Here is a 16335-nt window from a genome sequence, read left to right on the forward strand (position 1 = left end):
TGTTGGTGGTGAATTGAAATGGTGCAAGGGTTGAAGAGTATTTATACACAACCAAGTGAAAGCAAGGTAAGTAGAAAGTTCCAACACGTGCTACTGTTGATTCTCAACTGCTTCATTTTATCTCTCTCGGTCCACAATAAACAAATTAAAAGAACACTAATAGTTATAATAGTTATACGTGGCGTGAAGGACAGAAAGGTCAAGATTTGCGAGTCGGAGATTGTCCCACAAAATTGACTTGTTTTCACAGACGCGCGTACGATAAATTTAGTGTCTTATTCAGACACCAATTACCGCGGCGAAATAATCTTTCGGCGTTTCACAAAGTCCAAATATTTGGCAGTTTCAACAGTTTGGCCGCGGCTTTAGCGTCTCCTTTTGGGAAAGGGGAAGACATTCTCACAGCTTAAACTCCACGAAAGGGAAAGTGAACGTTTGGCCACGTGAACATGCAAAAGATTTGGATCCACCCACAACAGCGTTTAGAAAACGTTTAATGGACTGTCTTATATTCTAAATCCTTGCCTTTAGCTTTCACATGTTGAATCGGGATGCTTTCCTTGATTTAAAAGGATTTTGATATTCGCACAACATTTCTAGACACGGAATATTGCTACACTTACGTTGCCCTAATTCTTTATCCGCGTCTTCATTAATAAATTTGTATTCCTTTCATCGTACATTAGGCACATATTGAAAGAGCTAAAACAAGTCATTCAGATGTATGCAACTCTCGGCCGAGGGCTTACGGTATCTAAATTAAAACAAAATCATTATAAAAGATACAACTCAAGAAAGGGAAAATGGATTCTGATGAAAGATAAATGTTTGAAGATTATTATTGATCTTACTATAGCAACAAGAATAATTAGGCTCTTATTTTTTTATCTAAGTATGATTGCACGTGATATGTTACCACCATGAATGACAAGGAACCCTCAAAAGATAAGCTATGAGTGACACGTAGTGAGGAGCAACATAATAGGAATATGTGTTATTTAGAAGGGATGGGAAAATAGTGTAGATCATTGTCACTTGTAATTTGCATGATACTAGAAATGATAAGTTATTGAATTTTACAATCTAAGGCTTGACATTCAATAGTGGAATGGCTATGCATTTGATGATGCACACAAATTAAATAATTTTCATCATTTTGTTTATAGTTTTTCCTTCATTTTGTTCAATGGAGAGTAATCAAGTTGGATTTAAGAAGTGCTAACAATGTGCTCTCTCATTTATATAAAAATTCAGGAGTAGGAAGCAATCCTTTCTCTTCATGGGAGGAAGACATAGATGCATTAGACAATGGAAGAGGGTATGCACACAAAGGAGGAGGTTGGAAACCTAAACCCTTTTTGGAAAAGTGTCATCTTGTGAGCCTCAATGATTTATTCCATACATCTAAACCTTGTCAACTATGTCCATGTTTAGAAATAATGCAAACACCAAGTCCATATTATTCTTCCCAGTCAAATGTAGGATCTTTAGTGGGTGTTAAAATGTGAAGAGAGGGCTCACTCTTAGTTTCAAATGGATTGAAGTCTAAAGAGCCTCAATCATCATCAAGAAAAGTGTTAGAAGGAGAAGTGGTAGATTAGATAAATTAAACACAAGGCTCCTTCGAAGATTCATATTTGGATTGTAGAACTTTATATTCTCCATTAAAGGAGGGTGTAAAGTTTAATGGACCACAATATTTCTCTAAGAAAGCATTTTCAATAGGACAATATGTTGTAAAAAGAATCATAGTTTTGAAGATAGATATCCATCCTACTTCTTCTTGGGCATCACTATATGAATTAGGATCATCCTTGATTGTGTAAATTTCAATTTCTTGTATGAATTTTATTGTGTGGTGAAGGGTAGAAGGGACTACTTGCACAACATGAATCCACGGTCTACTTAGAAGAAGATTGTATCTAAGGGTATCAAGAATTACATGTATAGGCATGGGTAAAGTCATGAATCCCAACATAATAGTTAATGTGGTTCTACCTACTAATTGTCTAGCAACATTATCAAAGCCATCAATAGAGAGATTGAATTATGTTGAATTAGAGAGGTATCCATATCAATCTTATGTAACAAGTCTACGCTAAAAACATTAATACCTAATCCATTATAATTAAGCTATACTTTATCCTATATTCATTAATGCGATGTATAAGCATGAGGGAGTCATGTTGATTCTAAACTTCCAAAGAAGGCAATTAATCTTACAAGAACACAATATTTATCTTTGTTTCATACATAAGAGATCAGTTAGCCTAATAGAAGGCGATAAAAGTACCTTCCGTAAGGCTTCTTGGATCATCCTATGGTATGTAGGTGAAGTTTGAATCAAATTCCAAAGGGAGATATTATCTAGAGTAGCATGAAGCTACTCAACAAGATCATGTTCCTTACCAACATGTTGTGAAAGATGAGAGGATGGAGAAAAAATAGGTTAAAAAGTAGGAAGAAATTGTTATGAGTATTATATGTGCAGGCAATTGTAGGATAATGGGATTGTTGAAACACTTGTTGGTTCATCCTATTTCTTCAAGTGAGTTGTCTTATCAAGTTTAAAAAATAATTGGGAGGTAACCTAGTTGGACTATTACCACCTTTAACAATGATCACTTTCTTGTTTTGAGTACATCTAAATTTGAAAACTTTAGGAAAAAATTAAATCTAAAATTGAAAACCAAAAAATATGCAAGTGTAAGACATGTCAGGTTCACCAAAATGAAATGGTTGGAAAATAGTCTCTTAGCCTAGGGACATAAACTAAGATCTTAAATTCCATATCACCATCAATCATTGGATGAAATAACCCACAAGATTCAACTTTATTCCTAGAGGAGAGTTGGATACTTTGTCATATTGGATAATCTTTTAATTTGATTTGATTTGATTTGATGTGATGTAAATATGTAATGAGTAGATAGGAAATTGAAAATTTTCAACATAAATGGTAAGATAAATAAATAAAAAACCTACTCAAAAGTACACATTTAGAAATGAGATGTAGAGAGGAACCTATAGATGAAATGTGGATTTGAAATTATTGGACTAGCGAGTTGGGAAAATTAGTCTTGAAAGTGCTTTTGTTAGCTAAAGATTCTAAATTCTATATGAGAGGGCTCTCAAGACTAAATTAGTACGTTGTTTAAATCGACTTTCACCGTTCCCGCAATTGATAATCACGTTATGTAACATCCAATCCTTATTAAAATTCAAATGTAAACAACAAATATAAAATTGAACGGGTATTTAATAATTTGTTAACAGTATGGAAAGTACTCATCAGCATTCTAACGCAATAATCACCTTAAAAGATTCATTATTATAATATAAAACTATTTATAACATGAAAATAAAACCAACAACATTTCTGAGTAAGGAATTCATGTCTCCCATCGTCGGCAAAACCAACATGTAGTAGGTAATACTACTATAGATAGGTAGTATCTAAACCTCCTCTCTTTTACTTGCAATCTATATATTTTCCACGAAATGGCTATCTGCAACAAGAACGAAAAGAAAACTTAATTAGTCAGCAGCCTAGCTAAAGTCTGTTCGATTACAAACATATGCAAGATGAAAATGTTAAGTGAGTAAAAACAGAATTGTGAACTTACAAAATATCTAATGAGTAGGATGATGTGGAGGAGACTAATGCATGGCAGGAGGATTGTAGTGTCCATGCTTTGGTGGGGGCTTTACTACTGGCTTAGGAGGAGATTTCTTCAAGGGAGGATGAGGTTTGCCATGAGGATTGAAGCTGGGGGAGCCTGGCTTGTGAAATGGAGGAGTAAGAGGAGGATGAGGCTTTTCATGGGAGAAAGAAGTGGGGTGCTCATTGATAGTATGAGGAGGCACCTTACCATGCACTGGTGGAGGCTTGGGAATGAGGGGTGGTTGAGGCTTGTGAAGTGGAGGTGGCTTTGGAATAAATGGAGAAGCGGGGTGTGGTTGTGGCTTAGGAAGTGGAGGTGGCTTTGGAATAAATGGAGAAGCGGGGTGTGGTTGTGGCTTAGGAAGTGGAGGAGCACCTTTCATGGGAGGTTTCCCTTCAAATGGGGGCTTGTGAAGGGGTGGAGTCTTTGGAGCAAAGGGAGAAGGATGGTGTGGTTCTGGTTTGTGAAGTGGCGGAGGGTGAACTTGTGGGGGAGGCTTTTCATTGTGGTGGGAAGGAGGGAATGGACCCTCGGATGAACATACTTAGACTAATGCCAAGAGGACAATGAATATAAGGGAATGATGAAGAGCCATCGCCATTGCTGGTGGTGAGTTGAAATGTTGCAAGGGTTGAAGGGTATTTATACACAACCAGGTGAAGGCAAGGGCACTAGAAACTTCCTGCAATTCACACGCGCTACATGTTGATCCTCAACTGCCTCATTTCTTTAACTTTCGATCCGTAAGAAACGTTGTCATTAGGAAGCCGTTGTTGACGTGTCGTGCATGACATGAAAGTCAAGATTTACGAATCGGATATTGCCCCACAAAATTCAGTTGTTTCCACATACGCGTGCACGATAAATTTATTGTCTTAATCGGACATCAATTACGGAGTTGAAATATTTCAGTAGTGTATCCTTTTGAGGAAGGAAAGGACGTCTCACATGTGGCAGGAAACCGCAGAAAATCAACGAAAGGGACAGTGAACGCTTGGCCATGTGAACACGCAAAAGGGTTGGATTCGCCCACAACCGCGTTTAGATAACATTTAATGGACTGTCTTATATTCTGAATCCTTGCCTGTAGCTTTCACATATGAAATCGAGATGCTTCCCTTGGTTCAAAAAGATTTTAATGTTTACACGACCTTTCTACACACGGATTATCGCCACACTTATGAAATCTTAGCGGATAGGATTTACTAGTTGTATATCTTAATTTTGTATCTCTCATAATTCTTTTTGTCTTCGAACCATCTTGTGGCTACCTTTGAAGAAGTATTTATATTGTATATCTTAATTTTTTACTTCTTAAAATTCAAAATAACAATTTTGTCAATGGACCCTTGGTCTACTAGTGAAATTGAATGGCTCCAAATAAGTCCACTAGAGATCAAGTCTTGTTGGGCTGTCATGCTCGCAAGTTTGGATCTCCATCAAAAAAAACATATATAACAAATTTAAAAATGGTTTCTTTTAACATTTTTTCTTCTTAAAATTTAGCATAGAATTTACACATAAGTTTGATGGTTTTATTTAAAAGATTTCAAAAAACTTTAGATCTAACATACTTGCTTATATTGAGATGTTCCTAAAGTATATGATTCTATTTTAGGTTTAATATGGGAACTATTCAACAATCATAAAATGCCTCGAGTACAAAATCATTATCTTCAAGAATGAATATCGTTAGTGATAAATATGGTATTATAGATAGTGATGGAAATAGCATTTCATGTGGTTCAAGTAGAATATCTACTGATACTTCTTTTTTAAAATAGGTAGATGAGGGTATTGATAGATCATATGACATAATATAGATAAATATGATAGTTTTTACAACTACCTTCAATTGTATTAGTCATCCATGGACGATGACAATGATGAAATCATTTATGATTTCTAGTTTAAGAATAAAGAACTTGACCCTACTGTTAATAAAATTGAGGTAAAAAAAAGAGCAGGATAATTCACCAATATTTGAGGATGATTGTATAGAATTTGCACATGACGGTGATGAGAAAGTTGGACACTAAATTAGTTTGCTAATTGACATATTATGCTCTTTTGTCTTTAATTTCGCCGAAGGCGATCCTTATATGAAATGAACGGACTAACTTTTGTAATCGATGGTCAATATCGCCTGAGTACCGATGCAAGACGATTGCAGTTGTTTGGACCGTCAGATGAGTTTCTCGCTCCACGCATTGTGATTTGATGGAATCGAGTGAAGCAGATCAATAAATGCTGATAGATGCATTGCTGCACCGACTCCAGTGACTTTAAATCCCGACAGCAGAAGCCAAACAGGGCAAATCATAGCCATTTTCTGTTCGTACTCATGAAAATACAGGTCACTGGCAAATGATAATTCAAACCACAAAAGTTCTTCAAGCCACTGGAACTCCAAGTAGCCTGCAAAAATTACAAAGATCTTATCTCTAGCTCTAGAAGAACCGCCCGCCTTGTGTCTTTATCGAGGATAAAATCTGCTTCAAAATTGAATCGATGAAATCAAATAATAGATTTTTTCAGCATTGGCTATTAATTCATGGAATAATTATCTAAGACTACAAATATAACAGATGGCATCACATGCACCATAGGCATCTGTTACCTGTACTACTAACAGATGGAATGGGTTGTCAATAACAAATATCGAAATTTGTCAATAACAAAATTATAACTTGTTAGGAACACAATTATTTTATTATTTGTATTGCATGTTATTATATGTATCTAATAAAATATTTGAATTTATTTAAATAAATATAACAATGTTTGAGAATATATTATCACTCTTTCACAAACCCTATTTTTTTTCAACTTTTTTTTAGACAAATTTTGTTGCTTTGTATTTTTTACCTTCTCATTAAGCATGTTATTTCTTGGTATTTGTATTATAGTAGAAGGATGGGAAGTTTTTATTTATTTCATTATTTTGTCTATATTAAATTATAATTTTATATAATTTTTGACAATTTATATAAAATCTTTTCAAAATTTTGATTGAATTTTACAATTAAAATCTCTAAATATAATCATACAACCATTAAATTTAGGCCTTACTCTCCATTAGATACTCCTATATATCCAATTTTTTAATTAATAAAACAAAAAATTTAAAAAACACACTGTAAATATTAAAAAAATGAGCACATTTTTTATTCAAAATGTTAAAAATTGCTAATGAGACATGTACTAATTACTTTGTTTGTAGTTTGGCTTTTGAAGAATGTTATTATTTTTAATTAAACATCTAATACTAAGAAATAATTGTCACTAATTGAATCACTTAAAGTATGTTTTAGATATAGTAAAGAGAAACAAAAGTATATTCAAGAGCACAATAAGCCCAAAGACTCTTATATTGTATTTTCCCAATTTCAAACCCTTAATAACAAACAAACCAAAAGAGAAGAAATCATTGTTGGAGCAAAGATGGTGCAGGCGGTCTCATGCAAAACTTGTATTATTTGGGGACACCAATCATTGTTATTATAAACAATCATATGCTCAAATATCTCATAGAAAGCAATTTCCATTTTCCATTGTTATTATATTTTTATTATCTTTCTCTAAACTTATATATCTATTTATATCTTTCCTTTCTATTTCCATCTCTCTTTGTTTTTATCCCTATCTCTCCCTCTCTCTCTCCCTCTCACTCCTCTTTATCTCTTTTTATTCATATCTCTCTAGCTCTATCTTTGTCCTCATCCCTTTCTATATCTTGATATCTCACTCTATCTATATCACTCTGTCCCTCTCTCTCATTCACTCCATCTTTCATATTCTATATTTTTTCTCTATTTTTCTATATCTCCCTCTCACTCATAGAAGTAAGGGCTCTCTATCTCTATTTATCCATTTCTTTCTCTACCTCCACCTTCACATCTCTATATCACCCTCTATCTATATCTCTCCCTTTGTCCCTCTCCCTCTATATATATTGAGCTATCTTCCCTTCACCCTCCCATCTATCTCTCTTCATCTCTCACTTCATTTATACCTCATGCTTCATCGATATCTCTCTCTTTATATCTCAATCTATTTGTCTCTCTCTTCCTCTCTCACTTTATCTTCATATCTAAGTACTCTATCTTTCTCTCTCCCCCTCTATCTCTTAGAGACCAGTCTCCCTCTATCTAGCCATCCATCTATGTCCCTCTCTCTCCCTCTTTCTAGACCACTATATCCATAACCCTTCACCTATTTATCTCTCTCTCTCTCTCTCTCTCTCTCTCTCTCTCTCTCTCTCTCTCTCTCTCTCTCTCTCTCTCTCTCTCTCTCTCTCTCTCCTTGTCATATCACTCTTCTCCTCCACTCAATCTCTACCTCCATATCTATCTCTATTTTCTTACCCCCTCTCTCTTTCTCACTCTTCTCAACTCTATTTATCCCTTGCAAAAAATCATCATTTGTTAAAGGACCTACTAATTAACCTCATATACTACACATATATGTAAAAATTAAAACCAAGTTTTCCTTAACGAACCTTCCAAACCTCTTCGGCATAACCATTGCACACCAAAAATGCAATTGCTAGTTTTAAGGATTCTATCCTTCCTCAAGTGGGGATGACTTATAGATGGATAAACTTTGTTATAGTATTTTTGAAAACAAGTGTTAGTGCAATAAATAACTTTTTAATTGAAGAACTTTCCCTTCATGACTACATGGATGGTAGTCATAAGAATGCATATAACTTGGTTCAATATATTTATTGTCTCCCTCATGTAGATTATAATTCAATAGGATCATATGAAAGTGTTGATGTAGACATGAAGGTGGAAGGAAAAATGTGCCACAAGTTTGAAGTTTGCAGCACATGTGTTACAATAAGTTCCCAAGATAAAGATGAAATGATAGGACAATTTGAAGAATGTAGTTCTTCACATAAAGTGTCTTATGGATCAAATTTTTACATTGATGGGGATTGCATTAGAATAAGTAAAAATGAGGTATGTTGGCTGCATTTTTTTCCTAAGATGAGAGAACTTGAATATGTATGGATGACACTCTTTTTATGTTTAAGTGTTTCACATGGTAGTAGAATAAATCTTGTGAAGGTATTGAGCAATAACAAATATACTAGATTGAAGAACAACCAATTTCTAAAGCTTTGTATATGTCAAATCTTCAAAAAAATTAATCTGATTTCCATAAGAATGATTTTCCTTTTTCTAGTTGGTAGGATTATGAGTTATATTTATCATTACATTGTGAATTGAATGTATTTCATCTTTTTTCTCAATTAAATTAAATAGGTTAAGAAGTACGAAATTACCATGCTTTCTTTCGGGGTTAATTTAGGTTTTCAAGTTGTGTCATTATCTACTATAGAAATAAATGATGTAATACAATGCAATGTGATAGCTTAAATTATATGGTTTCCATGCAATGGAAAGATTGATGCTGGAGTTGGTTTTCACTATCTTAGAAGATCACAAGTTTCTACATGTGAAAAAGGGTCCACATTAGTTGCAAATGCATGAAGAAAATGGTAGCTTTAGGTTAATGGAGGTTAATATATTCTTCTTGAACAACATGATGTTTGATAGAGGCAAGTAGCTCCATCCATCTTCTATATATTAAAATTTTAACTCGCACTCCTCTTTTTGTTGTATGTGTTGTCATGTCAATTGATTAGAAACATTGTTTTGTATATATATTCATGTTGCTTTTTGTTTCATTCCTATACCATTTCATGTTTTGTTATTTCAATTTTTTAATCTAACTAGAATTTTATAGATTCTCATAGTGCCCACAAGAGGCCATCCTCAGCTAGAGCCATTATTAGGGCCTACATCAACATTGTTGCATCATTTATGTTTAAGGTTTAATTTATTATTTTTCATTATCTACAACTTGTACTATTTCAAATATTTCTGTTATTCATAGTTTGAATTTTTTTTGTGGAAGGCAATTGTTGAGACAATTATTGGAAGTTTATTGTGCTCAAATATAGAATTAAATGGTACATTTTAAAGTATATATCATATTAATGACCATATAATAATAGACATAATATACTGAAGAAGATATATATCACATAAATAAGATATTCTTATGGGCCGAGATGACCTAATATCCAACATATGTAGGAATATAGAAAACCCTTGAGGTAGGGTAACACCATACAATACTCCTTATGTAATAAGCTACTACATTCTATATCTCCAAGAGATCCCAAATAAAGTATCATACTCCACACTTATATCACAATGATAATCACCTTATTTTATATATACCTCCTAATAATACAATGGAAGGGTAAATCCTAATGAAGGCCTACTCATCTATATATATAGTTTATTAAAAAATTATTCATAGGACCTAGTGTAAATAACCTAAGGGATGTGTGCCATATGTCGGTATCTCCTTCCACTTAAATACTTATAATATCATATCTATAGTTACATAGCATATCATCCCTCCTTGACATGTTTCATCCAAAGAACATGAGAAGATTCAAAAGAGTATGACTATCACAAGTTATTATAAATATGATATCATGACAAATTTCTAACCATCCACAATTAATTCTTGTTGTGCATTTTTCTTGATAATTTTAGGATTCCATCTATGATCCAATTTTTTTTGGACCCATTTGTTTCTATTTCTTAGCATATTAAGTCCTCGTTTGTTTCCATGAGTAGCCATTACTTTTGTTATACCACTAATTGGTAAATTGTTTCTTTTATTTCATGTATGTCCATACCTATTTCCTTGTTGATTACATATAATATCATGTAACCACACATCTTGTTGGTTTCATTGCATTGATACCACTTGATATGAACCATACATATAATAATAGACATAATGTATTACAAAAGATATATCACACAACACAAGAGATGTTTGTGGGCCAAGATACCCTAATATCCAATATACACAAAAGTATAATAAACCCTTGAGGTAGAGTGACACCATACAATAATTCATATGGTATAAGCCACTCCATGCTATATCTCTAAGAGATCTCAAATGCAATATCATACTTCACACACATCTCACAATAATAATCACCTTCCTTTATATATACCTCTTCCTAATAATAAAATGGAAGGGTAGATCCTAATGAAGGCTTACTCAACTGCTAATATAATTAATTAAATAAATTATTCACATGACCCAATATAACTATCCAGAGGAATGTGTGCCACATATTGATATTTCCATCCACTTAAATACTTATAATATCATATCCCTAGTTACATAACAATGAATAGAAATAATGATAGATGGGACACATCTATACAATAGGTGAAATACATAAAGCATGTAGTCTTATCGCAAGAAAGATATGATGTTTGAATATGAAGAAATATAAACATATGAAATAGATGCTACAAATCATATGTGATTTTTATATCAATAAATAGTAAAGAATATATAAAGAGTATATGGTATAAATATATGGACATACCTACCTTATGGCATTCATGAATATGTATGGTCATGTGAATCTTTAAGTTATGCATAAGATATCTACCACACTATTATAATTTTCATTGTATTGCATCACATTGGGGTTAATTTGTTGAGATAAATAATCTAGACATTAGGCATGTATGTTATTTTACACTTTTTTCTTTTTGTTAATTTTATTTCCACAATGCCTTATAAATCATACCTCTCAAACAATAGCATGCAGTACTAAAAATGTTTTATTAAATGTAGATTTCTATGTGCACAATTTTTATCTCATTTTTAGGTTTGTAATAAAATCCAACGCCACCCATCCTTTAGGAGGAATTAACCATATCTTTTGTAGTTGTTCTTGATAAATTTTCCCACTAACACTTAGTATCTATGAAACTATTTTGAGTGTAGGCTTCTTGAATTACTTTTTGAAGTTTAGGTTTAGCTAATTTTTATTTTTTTAAATGAACAATTTTGACCTAACTTTTGTCCTTCATTTCTATACAGTTATACCATGGGCAATGGATGGTGGTGTGGCCCTCACTGGCCAATAATAAGTTCAATGGAAAGAAGTCAATAAAAATGCATAAAGTTATGCTAGAGGAGAAGGTCAATTCTTACAAATAGAAATATATGCATCAAGATGTGTACTCACTTGTATTGTATAAAAGTGTGTGCAGGTGTGTGTGAGAATAGGTAAGTAGGAAGAATGTTAGAAGGGACCTAAGTTTGAACAAAATTGTGACATTTAGTAATAAGTTTATTTATTAAAGAAATCCCTTGAAAATAAGAACCAAACTAAATAAGAGTAGCATGTGTATCTAAATTTCACCATTACATTTTACCCAAATTTGAGATAAATATGAAATCTATAATTATCATGCATCTAATAGAATGTAACACTCAGAAAGATGTATTTAAAATAAATATCTAAACAATCCAAGGATAGCATAATATGGTCCATAAATAGTAATTTATCAAGTGGGTCACCTCATGTGCATGTATGATAAGGTGAGTCACTATAAGAACCTATAACTATTTGGATATCTAATGATGAAATATTAGTGACATCACCTAGAAAAAATGGTTGCATTCATAAGATACAAGAAATTGTTAATACAAGGAAAAATCATACATGAAAATTATATTTAATTTAAGCATATAATCATGAAAACATGTAATTAGTTGACCAAGTATAACAATGGTTGTAAATAATATATTATGTAAGAAAATATGCTAGAGATAGGATTAGTAAACAATAATATTGTCTCACAAAGGAACAAGGGACAAGGTGTGATCCTCAATTAAAAAAAAAACAATGTAAGCATAATCATGACATGAATTTAAGATAAAGAAACAAAACCCATATAAAGGATAGGGTTAATACTCGTGAAAAATATAAGTCTACGAAGGCACAAAATGTGAGGAGGAAGCATGGATTTTGTAAGTGGAAAGGTTTGTCTGATCCCTAATGTAATAAAGAGAAAAAGGTAATGCTCCTAAATGGGAAGGCTCAATGCCCCTAGCTAAATAAGAGGGAAGGTTTGATAATAAAGGAAAAATGATCAATTCTCTATACTAGAATGAATTGGTTTAATTTTTTGCAATAACATTATATATATGTGAGAAAGATAATACTAGAAATGATGTCCTAATAGGCAAGATCATGCAATAAGAAAAAGAATTAAAGCGAACACTTTATGCCCCCCACATGTGAAGATGGCAATAAAATATTAAATGGAAAAGGGATGTATAATTCTCTCCAACATAATTTGGATTATGTATAAATGTAAGGTGTTTGTCAAAGTATTATAATGATTATAGATAAGCGTGAACATGCAAAAAGGAAATATTTAAGGATGTGATCATCAAAGTGCATGTGTGTGTGTGTGTGTGTGTGTGTGTGTGTGTGTGTGTGTGTGTGTGTGTGTGTGTGTGTGTGTGTGTGTGTGTGTGTGTGTAGAATGTCACAATGATTATGAAATAAAGGACAATGAAAATAAAGATCAATGAGCAACGAAACCATTACATATGAAAATCAATACTAATATCATTTCAAATGCATAATTTTTATTAGATCTTTAACTAGTTTTTGAAAGTGGATTAGTTAAATATATGAGAATCATAGTAGGAAATAGTTATGATCGAATCAAACTCATTTTTATCATTTGAATTCACATAAGGACCAAGTCTCCAATCTGAAAGTTTTATTTGAACAATTCCTTTATAATATATCTTTCTTAATTTTCTCTATCATGTTTGTAATTTATCTCACACATTCACTCATGATGAGGTTGTTGTCATTGTCATTTCTTGTTTTTGTAATTATGAAATATTATATACCCTATTTAATTATAATTATCCTATGTGTTACTATGTATAGTGCTGAAAATTATATTATATCTTGCATTTTCTCTTTTTTTTTGAGCCTACTTTGACTAAGATATACACTTTATGCAATGAAAAGTGTACAAATGAAATAATTTATATTGAAATATGACACATAACCCAAGTCTAACATGATCCTAACTATAGTTATTCCAAGGGACCAATTTTGATCCTCAATCTACTATTTTCATATGTAGCTTTAGCTCTAGTAAGTTAAATTCAAGTTTTAGATATGTTCTTCCTTACAACTAGCTATTATAATTTTACTTTAGAACATGAAATGTTTCACTGACCACTAAATTATAATAAATTACTAACCCTAACTCGTTTACTACATAAAAAATGAACCTAGAGCTTTCTCTAGCTTTCTCTGTGACTGAATTGTGATTCCAAGATTGTCTCCATTATATTATCTATTTATATCAACATTCAATTAAGAAAAAAGTGGACCTTGCCTTAAAAAACTCCATAAAGTAGTTTCTAAATGGTACTTGTTAATTGTCATAGATCAAGATTAACAAATTCCCAAAGATAAATTCTACCCAAATCATTTTTATGTGCAACTTTCAGGTTTGTAGGCAAGCTTAGCATCTGTAATTTGCGAAGATTTTTATCAGAGTCATTTTGTCAATTATAAACTACAACATTTGTTAAAACGAATGGAAACACATGTAACACTTAATCCTAATCAAAATATCCATCAAATATATTTTTATTGGTAAGTGAAACGTAAATGAAAAAATTGAGACACCTGTAACACTTAATCCTAATCAAAATATCCATCAAATATATTTTTATTCGTAAGTGAAACGTAAATGAAAAATAAAATATAGAGAAGATTAACTTGTCAACAAAAGAAAGTGTAGTTGTCAAAAACCGTATAGAGTAACGAATATAGCTAACATGAATCGAACACGATTCATTACTATTATATAAAACTATATATAACATTACAATACGATAATATCTATAGAAGCCGCTGCTTCTGAAGTTCACCGATAACAACATTTCTGAGTAAAGAGTTCATGTCTCCCAGAATCTTTCTCATCGGCGCAACCAAAATCTATTACTAGTATTATTCTTCAGTAGAATTTAGACCAGCTATCCTTTAGTTATGATCTAAAGGCTTATCTGCAACATAAACAAAAAGTTTAATTACTCAAGCAGCCTAGCTAGCTCCTATTCAATAGCACGAATATGCAAGAGATGGAAATGTAAAGTGAGTAAAAATACAATAGTGAACTTACAAAATATCTAATGAGTAGGATGAGGTGGAGGAGACTAATGCATCAGAGGAGGATTGTAGTGCCCTTTCTTTGGTGGAGGCTTTACTACTGGCTTGGGAGGAGATTTCTTCAAGGGAGGATGGGGTTGGCCATGGGGATTGAAGATGGGTGAACCTGGCTTGTGAAATGGAGGATGAGGCTTTTCATGGGAGAAAGAAGTGGAGTACTCATTGACGTTATGAGGAGGTACCTTTCCATGCACTGGTGGAGGCTTGGGAATGACAGGTGGTTTGACTTTGGGAAGGGGGGGAGATTCATGAGCACCAGCAAGAGAAGAGTAGTGGCCATCTTTCATGGGAGGTTTCTTTTCAAATGGAGGCTTGTGAAAGGGTGGTGGCTTTGCAACAAAGGGAGAAGGGTGGTGTGGCTGTGGCTTTGGGAGCGTGGGAGGGTGACCATCTTTCATGGGAGGTTTTCCTTCAAATGGGGGCTTGTGAAGGGGAGGTGGCTTTGGAATAAAAGGAGCAGGGTGGTGTGGTTGTGGTTGTGGCTTTGGAAGTGTAGGAGGGCGAGCATCTTTCATGGGAGTTTTCCCTTCAAATGGGGGCTTATGAAGTGGTGGAGGCTTCGGAACAAAGGGAGAAGGATAGCGTGGTTCTGGCTTGTGAAGTGGCAGTGGAAGCGTAGGAGGGCGAGATTCTGGTGGAGGCTTTTCATTGTGGTGAGATGGAGGGAATGGACCCTCGGATAAGGACACAGAGACAAATCCCAACAAGATGACAGGTAAAAGAAAATGATGAAGAGCGAAAGCCATTGCTGCTATCTATCCAAAAGAGAAACTGGTTGGATGAAATGGTAGAAGGATGAAGAGTATTTATAGACACCCAGGTGACAGAAAATTCTGTAGAAAGGTCCAGTTCGCACATGCTACGCAATAATGCTTTAACTGTACATTTTTTTGCAACTTTTGGCCTCAGCAAATAAATAAATAAGAGGACATCTTTTGACGTGTCACGAATGACAGGAAAGACGAGATTTGTTTGTCGCAGAGGATCCACCAACTTGACGGGTTTTCAATGGCGCAAGAAAATTGAGTCTGCATCGTACTAGCTTTACTAGAAAAACCAAAATTGCAACTTACACAGTTTGAAATTACATTAAGCTTAAAGAGAAGGAAAAAGATAACAGAGAAGGTGTATAAAGCAAGCATTTAGCAATGTGAATGCAAAGGGGCTGGAGGCGCCTACAATGCCGTTCAGAAACATTTAATGTGCGGTCATTTAAAGTAAATTCTGACACAGAGACATTGTCCGAATATGTTTCTGCACATATATTCGACCATGTACACAGCATGCCATCTGTTTACATGTGATAAAGGAGTACACAATTTTTGATAGATAAAAATCCACTCCCGCCTATATTGAAGATATATATTTTGAAAAGAGAGAAGTGAGTCGAAATGTCTCTTGAAATAATTAATTTGAACTTGTAAGTTTGAAATAGATTTCTAACCATTATTATATATCATTTATATTTTATTTTAGTATGAAATCATAAGTTACATTAAACTTACTAATACATTGAATTCATTCACAATAAGATTTTCTAAACACAATCTATAA

The 16335-nt window shown here is 33.3% G+C and overlaps 1 protein-coding gene and 1 long non-coding RNA gene across 2 annotated transcripts; both read right to left on the reverse strand.

Annotated features, from left to right (window-relative positions):
- Positions 1–3311: 3311 nt before the first annotated feature.
- LOC131855977 (uncharacterized) lies at positions 3312–4364 on the reverse strand. Its single transcript, XR_009372366.1, has 2 exons — positions 3627–4364; positions 3312–3509 (listed from the first exon to the last, which is right to left on the reverse strand). It is a non-coding gene; the product is annotated as an uncharacterized LOC131855977 (long non-coding RNA).
- Positions 4365–14254: 9890 nt separating this feature from the next.
- LOC131875507 (early nodulin-75-like) lies at positions 14255–15543 on the reverse strand. The gene is made up of 2 exons (XM_059220018.1): positions 14735–15543; positions 14255–14618 (listed from the first exon to the last, which is right to left on the reverse strand). Exon 1 carries the CDS (start codon positions 15525–15527, stop codon positions 14769–14771), a length of 759 nt encoding a protein of 252 aa, XP_059076001.1. The 5' UTR covers positions 15528–15543; the 3' UTR covers positions 14255–14618; positions 14735–14768.
- Between the last annotated feature and the right edge of the window lie 792 nt (positions 15544–16335).

This window comes from Cryptomeria japonica, chromosome 4 (genome assembly GCF_030272615.1).
Source record: "Cryptomeria japonica chromosome 4, Sugi_1.0, whole genome shotgun sequence".
Classification (NCBI taxonomy): domain Eukaryota; kingdom Viridiplantae; phylum Streptophyta; class Pinopsida; order Cupressales; family Cupressaceae; genus Cryptomeria; species Cryptomeria japonica.

What these genes read in the sequence shown, in the direction of transcription:
- LOC131875507 (XM_059220018.1), bottom strand. Translation starts at nt 15,527, where the DNA reads ATGGCTTTCGCTCTTCATCATTTTCTTTTACCTGTCATCTTGTTGGGA.